The sequence below is a fragment of the Clarias gariepinus genome, chromosome 7 (assembly GCF_024256425.1).
Source record: "Clarias gariepinus isolate MV-2021 ecotype Netherlands chromosome 7, CGAR_prim_01v2, whole genome shotgun sequence".
NCBI lineage: Eukaryota > Metazoa > Chordata > Actinopteri > Siluriformes > Clariidae > Clarias > Clarias gariepinus.
This window is the reverse complement of record NC_071106.1, coordinates 31405879-31418782: the sequence shown is the minus strand read 5'-3', so window position 1 is coordinate 31418782 and position 12904 is coordinate 31405879. Positions and strand designations below refer to the sequence as shown.

General features: G+C 42.3%; 1 protein-coding gene across 1 annotated transcript in view; it reads right to left on the bottom strand.

Annotated features, from left to right (window-relative positions):
• yap1 (Yes1 associated transcriptional regulator) overlaps positions 1 to 12904 on the bottom strand; it is a 32338-nt gene that overhangs the window by 12513 nt on the left and 6921 nt on the right. The window contains exons 3-4 of the mRNA XM_053500671.1: positions 1168 to 1286; positions 280 to 393 (exon numbers count right to left, since the gene is read on the bottom strand). Coding sequence (XP_053356646.1) covers positions 280 to 393; positions 1168 to 1286 — 233 coding nt within the window. The remainder of the gene's footprint in view (positions 1 to 279; positions 394 to 1167; positions 1287 to 12904) is intronic.

The window sequence follows — 12904 nt, the reverse complement described above, 5'->3', positions numbered from 1 at the left end:
CACACATTCTTCTAAATAAACTAACATTCTAAAAAATAAACAAATAAATAAACCCCAACGATGATCACTATAAACGTAAATAAAATTGTAGGATGATCCTGCTTCGGACCCAGTAACATCTGGTAGTGAAACAAAACTGATATTCCATTCAGGATAAAATAAAATAAACACTTGACCATATATAGAATGACAGTTAAAGTAATTGGCAATATCGGTGTCCCTTCTGTATTATTTTCATATCTAAACATGCAGAGGTGCAATACGACCATAGAAGCTCACCATAGTGTGGGTCGAGTCGTGGGTCCAGCCAGGACGTGGTTTTATTCTTGTGGTTGATGTAGTAGATCTCTCCATCTGCTGTGATGGCCTGCTCCCAGCCATCAGGAAGAGGACCTGAGAGAGAACAGCTATGTTAGATATAGCGCACTAACCACTGCAGATCCTTATTTACCCATTATGTTTTATCTACCTCCCATTCCTAACATATGCGAACTTAACAAAAAAGAAATTTGCATATTTGTTTTCCATTAGACCAAGTGTAATGATTAATCAAGACATGTTGGTTATTTGGCTTTAATAGTTTTAAGTATAAAACCAATTTAATTAATTCTACACTAAAATTGAACTTAATTTGGCTACGTGAGACCATTTATGCATAAATGGTTTCATAAAATATATTAGAAAGTGTATTAGAGCAGAGATAGCAGACTAAAGGACGTGATTGGGCAATTATAAATACGCGATAAAAGATCTCTACGTGTAGAAGGAATGGATGTTTTTAACAAAAATACTTCAAAAACAGTGACGCTTCGTATCACTACATACAAACACAGGCAAGTGAAAATTAAAGGGCTTAGGCATTCAGACTGATTATGTGACCTCTGAACATTTTTAAAACACAGGGTGGAGACTACAAAGAGCTTGTGAGCAGTAGGAGAGGTGGAGAAGGCAGCAGTGTGCTGACGTGGGGCAGGACTGGTCATGTTTTACGACTCCCGAGTCTCCTCCAGACTTCCAGATAAACATCAGCTCAGCATGTGCAACAGGCACACTCCCACAACGTCGCACATCAAGCTTCCGCTTACATGCGTGTGCGCGGCTTCAGCTCGGGTGTGCCATGGGCTTTTGTAACAGTGGGTAAGGAGAGTGTGTGAAGTGTGTGCAGACCTGAGGCTGGGTTCAGGAGGTTTTGCTGTTGAACGGGGACGGGGCTGGCGGAGTTCGTCTGGGTTATCTGGAGCATGGCTTTGCGGGGGTCCTGCCAAGTGGTTGATTGGTCAATGTGGCTGCGGGGAGAGAAGAAAACGTAATTTAATAAAATAAACAATCATTCTCTACCAATGATGTACAGAAGTTGACACCATTATTGCAAATACAGTGTGTGCCAACATCCATGTATGCTGTGTAGTTGCTGAATTACCAAAGCTGATTGGTTAGTAGGTGTTGATTAATTTTCTTTAGGAGCAGCTCTGAGAGTTGTGCCAAGTATTAAACTCATTTAAACCTCATTTAAACTCTCAGGGAGTTTTCCCTTGCACCTGTCGCCCTCTTTCACTTTTTGTGAATGGATATTTTTCATTTATACCTTTAAAAAATATAGATTTAAAATTATTAGTCTATTATTAGACCGATTTCCTTTTATTTATATTATTTAGTACATTATATATATTGTTTTCTTTAGCATTGCACTAATAATTTTTGCAATCACATCTACAAACCTGTCTTTGTCTTACTGTCTTTATTGCTGTTGGATGTCTGGTATTTCCTTGGGGATCAACTAACTAACTAGATAACTATTGAAAGAGAGCTCTCTTTAGGAAGATGTTTAGGAAAGGAATTTCCAGTGTCGCTACTTTGCAAAGTGCTGTGAGCTTTTAAGTCATGCCCGATAAGAGAACTGCATTGGTAAAAAAAAAATTAATAATAAATGACTTTTCCCTCATATGAGGTCACATTGGAAGGGAATAATGTAATTGGCTAGTTTAAGCTTTGGCCAGTACAAAAAAACTAAAATAAAAAGCACAACATGGGAGACCAATAAATTGCATTGTATTTTATTTTAATAGTTTAGTCAGTAATGTTAATTTTACCAAAGCAAAAAAAAAAAAAAAGGTAGAACGTGCTCACGAATAAATGCAACATGAACAATATGCTAGAAGTAATTCCTCACTGCTACTGACTGCTAAGTAACCACTGCTGGTGTATTGCTAAAAAATGTAAAGAAGAGAAATGAAAAAACATTGCTTTAAGGGGGAAAAAGAAAAAAAAAGCAGCGAGCGTCTGTTCCAGTCTTTTACCGACTATTTGTTTGGTTGGTGCCTTAATGATGACATCATGTTATTTCTCTTTAAAACGGTAGTTGATGGAAAAAACACTTCACTTTTTCTTGGAAATGACATCACGGTCTGAACGGAATCATGTTGCTGTGTGTGTTCACTGCTTGTGATCATTTTTTTAATTGAAAGGAAATGGAAAGAAAATGAAACAACTCAAAACAGTTCTACATACTCAGAGCAAAGTTTGACTTTAACATGTTTAACTGGTGAAATGCGACACATTTACAGACTTTGCGTCCTGTGCAAGCTAAAGCGAGTTGAACTTGGATGACAGAGTGCTGGCGACTTGAGTCCATTTGTCTGCCGAGACTAAAAATAGTTGTGTTTTGGGAGTTCATTTTGCAAACCCGAGTTTGCAGTCTGGTAGGGCAGCAGTGAGAGAAAGAAAGGAGGAGCAGGAGGAGCATGAGGAGGAGGAGGAGCGAGCAGTAGAGCGAAGTCAACTTTGGCCTGGATTACATGTGATCTGCTCATGAGTAGCAAACTGGAGGATCGCTTGAGTGTAACACAAAGAACCAGAGCGCCTTTCAAGGAAAAACCATCCATGAAACACACTCCGGTACTAACACACACACTTGTGTTTATTCAACGCCTAAACAAAGCCAGTATAGAGCAGGAGCGGGTTTGTGCCTTTCGGTCATGCCGGGTTTGCGCGGTGCCTTGCAGTTTGCCACACTCAAAGGTTAAGCAATGTGTTCATCGTGAGTGGCGAAATAAGGACTTTTTCCGACTTGATATTTATCCTGACCTTTTCAAAATCCAAAAACATTAAGGACAAAATAATGAAGCTGGGATTTTCGTTTCTTTGTGCAAGATCTTTTCTCTACGGAGAACGCTTTGCTCGGCCTGTGTGGCGAGGAGGCATTTCTAATTATTGCTTTGTAGGGACTTGCTGCTCGATTAAGATGGAAGGCTAATCGAGGAAAAGGGCTCCCTGGCAGGCTGGGCCTGTCTCATTCAGACAGGGTCATGCCTAGGGCTCTTCCCAGCCAGTTCTTTCTCCTGCTGCCTGCTTTGCCACACTGAAGTGTCAGCCCATTGAATGATCTGGCGCCACTTTTCCAAAGCTTTTACCTGGCAGACAAAGGCTCAGACAGAGCTACGACCCCGAAAGGCCCAACACTATTCAAAGCGATCCCCCGCTTCCAGTGCTCGCCTCTCAGGTCCGATTGAGAAGCTCTGACATTGAAAAATAGTGACGTTATGGTGAGATTTCTGTTATTCTAGCTTTGTCATGCACATCCTTGGTCACATACTTACCAGGAATTGGTACTGATCTTGTTTTGCCATAGATAATGTAAACCAAGATCTGGATAATCAATTAGGACTGTAAGCCAAACTAACTACACTTATGGCAGATGCTCTTATATTTCACTACATACGCCAAATATATACTACATTACATAACTGTAGATCTATTACATATAAATGGACTGTCGTAAATGTAAAGATTATATATATTCACATATAAGCAGTTGAGGGTTAAGGGCCGTGTTTAAGGGGCCAATTGTGGCAAATTGGGGTTTGAACCTGTGACCTTTCGATCAGTAATCCAGTGTCAACCACTGATGTTTCCAAATACTGCATTCGTTATCTGCTAAATGGCACTTAAACCACAAACTCCGGAAACCCAGCACAATTTTATCTTGGTAAAACCAGAAATGTCACTTATGTAGTTTCTATTGGTTTTTGGATGTTGCTATTTTCTATTGAATTCCAATTGGTCGCATAAATTTTATATATAATATATAATTAATCTTAATAATCTAACCTACTAAAATGACCTAAAATACATTCAAATCCGATGTAACTTGTGATGGTTCCTCTTCTTTAAACATCATGTTGCATAATAAGCTATTTTTTTTTTTCTCGTCTGCCAATCTTCCGCTTCAAGACTCCAGTCCAGTAGGTGGTGGGGTTGCATCAACTCGACATAAATTCTAAATTACAAGTGGTGGTAAACTTGCACATGGCGCATTTGCTACAAAAACTGGTGCGTTTATGGTAATCGCCAGTTTTATAGCAATCAACATGTAAAAGTTTACTGAGATCATTTTAAAAATTACTTTTCATTCAAACTAGTTTTTTTTATTTATATAACGCTTTTAAACAATGCTCATTGTCGGCAAAGGTGGTTTACAGAATTAAACCAAAAAATTATGGAAAGGAGTTTGAGTGAGAGAATAGGTATAAATCACAATTATCAGATTGTCCCTGATGACCAAGCCAAGGGTGATGCTAAAAAAGTGTGATTTGATTTGTATTTGAAAACGGATCAACAAAATATCAAATTTCAAAGTGAACATGTGGAAATTATGCCAAGCTGCTTATTTAAGGATCGCTTACAGGACAGAAAAATCTTAACACAAGTGCTGATTTAATTGCACATCGAAAGTATTTTTATTGCTAAACCATAATTGGCCAATTGAAACTCCTGTTTTTTAAAAAAAAAATTCGCTGAAAGTTTCTGGAATTAAAAAGAGTCGAACTCCTTAGTGTGCCGTTTCTTCGGTAGAAAGTGCCCATCTTAATTTAACCTGCAACTGTTCAGAACGCACTCTGAGAAGCTATAAGCTACAGGGTGGAGAACGCACTCTGAGAAGCTATAACATTGCGTTGTTCAATAACCGTTTGGTTACTCAAGCGTCATCTCGATTAATCATCGCTGTCACTTGTGCATAAAGCGCCGAGTAGCGAAGTGGTTTGAGCTAAAAAGCTAAGATAACTTCTGTCCCATGATGAGCTGGAGAGACAAAAAGTGAGGCAGAGAAAGGGAGAGGCCGAGAGCGAATGTAGAAAAAACCCCAAAACAAAACACAGAAATAAAGTACGTCAGAAAGAGTCTGACTCAGCAGTTCGCCCCCTCCCACCCACACCACCCATTTTCAAGCCCTTCTTGTTTATGCGCTGCTGATCAAAGGCACTGCCAGAAACCCCCCCTAATCCCCCCCAATGGCACACCAACCTCCTCCCCTCCCCCCAGCCACACACGCGGAGCCAGGAAAGTGGCCCAGCCCGCTGCAGATGAGGGCAACCTGGGGCCTTTGGAGGAGGGTCATGGGGGGAGGGATGACCGTCAGGAGGAAAAAAAAAAAGAAAAGAAGAAAACAAGCGCGGAAGCAATCCCTCAGAACTTCTCTGGCTGAATGGATCGCTGTGGTCCTGTTACACTCTGTGTCACCCCGACCCTCCCCCTTCCCCGGCTGCTGGAAACTATGACAGACAGAGATAGAGGGAAAAGGAGAGAGGGAGGAAGGGTAAGAGGAACAGAGGGAGGGAGGGAGGATGGGAGAAGAGTGTGCATGTGTGTGTGTTCGTTTTAATTGGTGCACAGGATGTTGTGTGTTGGAATCTCCTCTCTTGGGTTTCAGGCTTAACCTAGAAGCAGGCAAACTTGCACAGGTGGGCTTTATTAGTCCTAAGAGCGTGCATGAGCACGTGTGCACGCAGACACACACACACAGACATAGCTCCATATTAAAAGTGTAAACCGCTGTCTCTCTAGCGCCAAACAGCCCAGACTGAGGCCCTCTCAGGGACTGCAATGTACGAGACACTCAAGTCCCTGAACTCATCCAACCATCTAATTCTGGCTTCCCAAAATTACATAATGCTCAAATTTGACTCTCTAATACACCGCGCAGTTTTTCAGGCCAAAACCTGAATTAAACTAATAACAGTCTAAAAAACAACAACAAAAAAAGTCCCACACATCCACGTGTTGCACGACACAATGTCTTATTGTACTCGTAAATATGGGAGTCCAGGCCAAAACCTCCATCGGCGTCTCGCTATCCCGAGCCTGCAAGTTCATACAGTTCCTTCTCCGTGTTCCAGGAGACTTTTAGCAATTCAGAACCTCAACCTGACTCTTTCCCAGAGCGAACCAGTTTTGGGAAAGTACCGGGAAATGGGAGGAAAAATGGATCGTGTCCAACAGAAACAATGAAGACACGTGGACGTATATAAGTGCTTATCCTGCTTTCTAAGCTTCCGCTCTTTACTAGACAACTGCGGTTATTTTTAAACCTGTCTGGTGCTACACTGTTTTGCGTGTGCTTGTGCTTCATGCTATCTGGTGGTAATAAGATAGCTTAAAGTAAATCTCTTTTAAACTTCTGCAAGACGAGATGAAGAGGCTAATTTGGCCTTTTGGTCAATGAGCAACTGGGTCGAGCCATGTTTTAGAGTAACTGCAAAATGGCATACGATCAGAAACGCACCCCGGCGTCCAATTAACGGTTAATACTAGATGCTCTGATCTGAAGCCTTTCCCCGGGTGACCTTGGGCACGAGGCAAGGTATACCCTGGACATGGTGCCAATTCATCGCAGGGCACACACACACACACACACACACACACCATGAGCAATTTGGGTTCTCTGGACTGTGGGAGAAAACTGGATTACCTGGAGAAAACCCACCAAGCAGGGTAGAACATGCACACAGACTCAAGATGGGAAACGAACCCCTAACCTTGGTGGTGTGAGGCCACAGTGCTAAGCCCTACGCCAAAAAAATTTTACTATTTGAAGTAGTAACATCGAATTTTCCCTCTTCCTTCATAGGATTGATTTTTGTTCCAGCCCATTAGAAACCATAGTACAGTTTACTAGACGTTAGAGACATCAGCGATTCATTTGTGCCACACTTTTCTAATTAGTCTCTGCATTTTCACACAGGCATTGGTAATGACAGCATAATGGATGAAAAACTGCAGAGGTTGGCTGGTGAGTTTCTAGACCAGGCCATGAAATGAAAGTAAACGCAAGATGGATTGAAGTCCAGAACTCAAATCGCTATATTTAGCGCGTTCGAGTACACAATAAAGATGATTTTAAAATGACTTATGACTCCGTCTTAAACTGTGCACCGTAATCTTAGACAACACACCATGCACTTGACTATGTAGGGTAGCAACATCTCAAATGCTAATAGAAACTAAACAGACAAGACAAACTACCTTGTGTAACGTCATGGAACAGACAACGCTCGACAGGAACTAACGATTTTAAACCACAAAATCTTTTACATCTGTGGCGAGCAGTCTCATTTGATGCAATAGTTACTATGCATGGACAAGCATTGAAAAGAGCAAGTAGGAGACGAAAAGAGAGCCTTGACCCTGCAAACTGTCTCAGACGGAGATGAAGTGAGAGATCAAACCCTAGAGCAGTGGTGGTGGGGAAGTAGAAAAGGTTGGGTGGTTAAGGGGGGGGGGGGTTCTTTTTCTGGTTCTCTCTCCAGATGTCATCACTATGGCCTTTGCTAAAAAAAATCAGTAAGCAGAGGGAGCTCTAGGGGATTGTGGGGGGTAGTGAGCTTACAGGATTGGGACTGGACCCACCCAGGCACTAAACACAGCCCTGATTGATGGCCCAATTATCAGGATCCTGTTTATTGTGCTGCTGTTATTTATAACAGAAAGGGGCAGAACGGGTGGGGTAATGGGGGTGTTATTTGGGGGAGGAAGGAAGGTGGATTTAGAGACTGCTAGGAATATCTTTTTTTTTTTTTTTTTTTTTTTTTTAATACTACAGAAGTACCCTTTAATTAAACAGACCATGAACTTTGCCGACTCGTCATACAGTCATGCCTTTATCTGGTGCTCTGTCCATGTCTGTGCCCGGATGCATCACTCGCTTTTAATTAAGAACTATTCTCATATGACGTTGACTCAAGATGATCTAAACAAGCTCTTGACTACTCGGATCTCAACGGTGAATCAGAAGAAAATAACAGAGCGTGTAATAGCCATTGTGGACAGACGGAGCCTGAGATTTCTCCCAGCCTCTATCTACAAAAGCTCTTTGGGGAACAAGGCTTTCCTTTTCCTAACACCCCGGCACTGGGAATCCGAGGTTTCCATCAGCAGGACATCATCAGCGGAGATTACCACATGACCCTGTGACCCCTTGCCCAAATTAGGCCTTCTCTTTGAAGGCGTGTTCACATGACACACAGAGCGAGTTTATTGGTGGGCGAGATGGAGGAGTGGGAAATCTACTCAGCAGCTGATTAGAAAGTAGTGATGGAAAGTTCAAATCATTTTAGTGACTCGGTTCTTTGAATCTCGTTCATCAAAATGACCGACTCTTTTTTTGATTCATTTCGTTCTTTTGATCAGAAATAAATTAAAACGTTGCGTTTTCAATAGAAATACCCCTTAACACGTCTACATACACAAATGTTGGCTATAGTTCCAGTTATGAAAATATTAGAATGCAACCAAGGACATATTATAATAAACAGAATGAGCAACTCACCTCTTATATCTTCCAATCTGAGTCGTTCGTTCTTTTAAATCTATTGCACCGCATAGCGTCTATGGGAGCCACGTGTCAAAAGAACGAACGATTCGAGACTTAAAGACTCATTGCTGAGAATCGTTCGAAACAGTTTCCTGTATATAACATACAGAGGTCATGCGATGCTTTGCACACCCAATAGAATGAATTAATCACTCTCCGAGACGACTCGGATATCTGAGTCATGTTAAAGATTGATGGTAAACGACCCATCACTATAAGAAAGCATGCAAGTTTTCGGAGAAAAGACCACAACACAGGAGAAGGATTTGCTTCAAAAAGGCAACAGCTAAAACTGGATCGATGCGAGGAGGTTAAACTTGCCAAACTTGATAAAGGCAGAGAGTAATCGTAATGGAAAAGGCTGCTATTTGGGACAACCCTTCTCGCAGAATCACCGATGATCCAGAACCTTCATTATATACTGCGGTCTAGAATAAAAGAACCTTTTGCAGACGTTTGCACAATTTAATGTCACACGGTGAACCAAGAGAGCCCAATTTTCCTTCAAATTGACTACCACCAATCAGAGAGGAAATAGCACGGCGCTTCTTCTAAGATACAATATTTGATGCCGTTTTCTCAAACTGATGTTAATGCTACATCACATGATGTGCCTGCTAACTGCTTTCTTCTGCATACATGGGCTCACAAAAGACATCCCAACAATAGAATGGGAAAAGCCAGTTTTGGACGCTGAGGCAAGCATGGCTGTGGCATCATCTGGTCTCAGATGTGTTGCCCTTTAGGAAGACAGTTGTTGCACCACTTTAAATACAAAATGCAAACTGCTAATATCTAGCGAATCAGCTGGTTTATTGGAGCGCTTGATTGGAGGAAACATCCTTTTTGATCGCAAAAGTCCCATCAGGAGCATGGAATTGTCATGTTATTGGGTTTTGTGGTTGTATTCAAGTTGGCCTGAGATTCTGCTTACTCTGGTCCCATTTGCACTAACAACCTCACACTCCTTCGTCTATGTGGCCAAACAAATAAAGCTCCAAATGGAGCTGGAGGGAGAAGTGCAGATGGTTTAACATTCAGGGACTGACCACACACCATACCGCTTTTAGTGATTGCAAAACCGGATGATGAGCGTTCATTACTCACTATTATTGAGTCGAACGGCCGGCACGTCAAACTTGCTAATAAAAAGTTATTAATAGCGGCCATATTCGGTCATTTATTTTTTTGCATGCCTTATTGGCGAAATCACATTTTTAGCAAGATTTATGATCATGTTTTCAATGCAAAACAAGTCAGACAATTCGCTCACTGGGTATTTAAAAAAAAAAAAAAAAACTAGTCATTTATATGGTAGCATAATAACGCATACAATAATGTAGTTACTGATACCTGCAGAAAAAAATCTACATGAACAATTTGCACCAAAACGTCAGAAATGGCCAATCTCAAGCCAGAAATGCCTTTCTGATGAGCAAGGTCGGAGGAGAATGGTCAGACTGGTGTAAACAGCAAGGCTCTAATAACTACTCAAATAGCCACTCTTTACAATAGTGCTGAGCAGAAATGCATCTCAGAACATACGACATGAAAAACCTCGAGACGAATGTCTTACGGGAGAAAAAGACGAAATCAGGTTCCATTCCTGCCAACCAAGAACGGGAATCTTTGGCTACAGCGGGCCAAAGGCTAACTAAAACCAAACAGCTGACGACTGGAAAAAGACCAGGTGAAGTTTTTTCCAATTACTGACCGTTTCAGTGGACCGTTTATTGAGTAATGAGTAAATGGTTATTAACTGTTATTAGTAAGGAATTCAAATTCATAATGTGAGTATTGACTATGGCAGGTTTATGTCGAAATCTGTTTCATTGCCTCTGGCAGCATTACAACCTTTAGTGTGTGTGTGTGTGTGTGTGTGTGTGTGTGTAGACACACATGTCCATGTTTACAGCCCAAGGCAAACCTTTTGCGATACAGCTCTAAATAACCTGGTCCGACTCAGCAGGGCCTCACGCTAACTTTACCCCAATTTGCAGGTTTAGCAGCTTCTGCATTTCCTCAGTAAGCAAAAGTTCGAATGTTAATGACTCTGAGAGGAAATAAGGGGGCCCTTTTGATTTTATGGCACTTGTGGCCACAGCGTTGGTGGCCTAATGGGTAAGAGATCACCAAGTCGTGCTAATTAAAACGCCCCTCTCACAGTTTGCCCTCTGCGGCCACATCATCCTCACCTACTTGACGGAAGGCTCGAGCTCACATATGAGACACCTTACAAAAATGGCAGATCCTTTCAGCAAGGGCTTTTAAAAGCTCTAGCTCTCTTGCTTCTTGGATCTTGGCCCGGGAGCTCGTTAACAATTATTTGATGCTTTTATCCCTTTCGTATGGTTATGCCAAGGCTAGAAACAGTTACACAACATTTTGGCCTCATTTAGCCTATCGCTTCAAGGCACACCTTTGAGGAGTGATTAACAACAGAACCGTTTTTCTGTGGGGGTGGTGTTGGTGATGGTAAGAGGGCAAGCATGAGTCCCACCAGGACGCCCTGCTCTGACTTTAATAAGCCCACCGAATCCCTTGATTAGCCCACCTATTTGGTCACAGTCTCTAAATTAGGGCCCTTACTTAGTTTATGACCCCGGCCAGAGCACTTTTGCCCTGTGACGCCCTTTTCCACTCCGCTTTTTGCGATGGGGAGAGTGGGGGGTCCATGTCTACCTACCCCAAACGATCTCTAAACAGGCTCGGCGAGAACCAAACAAGGAGACCCTGCCTGCCTCCCCCCATATAAACACACACACACACACAACCCCGGGATAAATCAAAGCTTACGGCAAACTGCTTGGGGAAAAAAGAGGGGAGGAAAAGGAACAGGTCAACACGGCGTCTTGACCTTTTCCCACCCTTCTCTTCAATGGGATATCTAATGGAAGCTGGCAGACGAGTGGGGCAGAGGGAGGGAAGAGAGAGAAAAGAAGAATTGAAGCTGATAATCCACTTCCCCTTATCTCTTTCAGGCGAATAGAAACCTGTGACTGATTATTATGTTATACAGGTGCTTTAATCTTGGAATCCAAAGGTTCACGATATCTGATTGGGGGAGGGGGGCAAAGTTGCTAACACTTAATAAAGGACTCCTAACAGGGAACAAACCTTTAGCATATCCAGAAAAACAGAACATTTGGAGAAAATTGATTTGTACTGTGCCCAGGAACAACTGCTCCCCTCTCCCCCGGCTGGCCAGCCTTCACATGTTTTTTTTTATTTTTTTTATTCTTCGTTCTCGGGCACGCTTGTGTATTTACACTCTCCCATACAGCAGGTGATAATATGCACTTACTCAGTTTGTGGGCCGCCATTAAACATAGAAGAACAAGGAAGTTAACCTTCGTGCCCTGCCTAATATTATGCTACTTTTTGCATATTTATGACTGCTAACACCCCCCGAAACCATCTCTTAAAAACGGAATTGGGTACAGGTCCCAAGCACAGACGATTGTGTTCTTACTGATCAAAATAAATCAGACTTTGGGGTCAAATGCAATCAAAACCCATCCGAGGATCCTAACGCGAAAACACCTTTTGAGGTACAGTAACTAGCTAGTTAATTTATTAACTAATTAATTTACTATTCTGTTTTTATCTTAAGCAACACACCCTAAACAGGATTCCGGTCATCGCAGGGTACCACGCAAAACCAGATTCATCCAATTTACCGTCGACAGTTGTGGATTTTGGAAGATGGAAGGAAACCGGAGAACCCTGAGGAAATCTGAACAGACAAGGAGAACAGGTGGAACTCCACACCGAAAGCCGAGCCCAGGATCGAACCGTTTACCATGAAGCTGTGAGGCGACATGGCCATTTGCAGCTTCTGCTTAACCGTAGACGGTGGCGCTTTCAACACTGGCACAAGTGGCGGAAGTGTCTGATCTCCCCAGTTACATTCATTCAAAATAAATAAATAATAAAAAAAGACCCAAAGCCTCAGGCACAGTGTGTTCCTCGGTCATACTTTCACTATTCTCTCTGTTTCTGTTTCCTGAATCACTCTTACTCTGTTGACCGTGCATCAAGGCTGCGTCACAAACCGCACATCCATTCATGCTGAAACGGAAAGCTGGAAGTCCTGATCAGAGTCACTGAAGCTGCCTGACTCACACGTGGCTGAGCCACAAATAGAGTTCCTGCTGAATGGTGTTAGGACATCAAAGAGCAGCGTGCAGTCACAAACACACACACACACACACACACTCTCTCTCTTTCTCTCGGTGTCTCTCTACTAACTGGTCC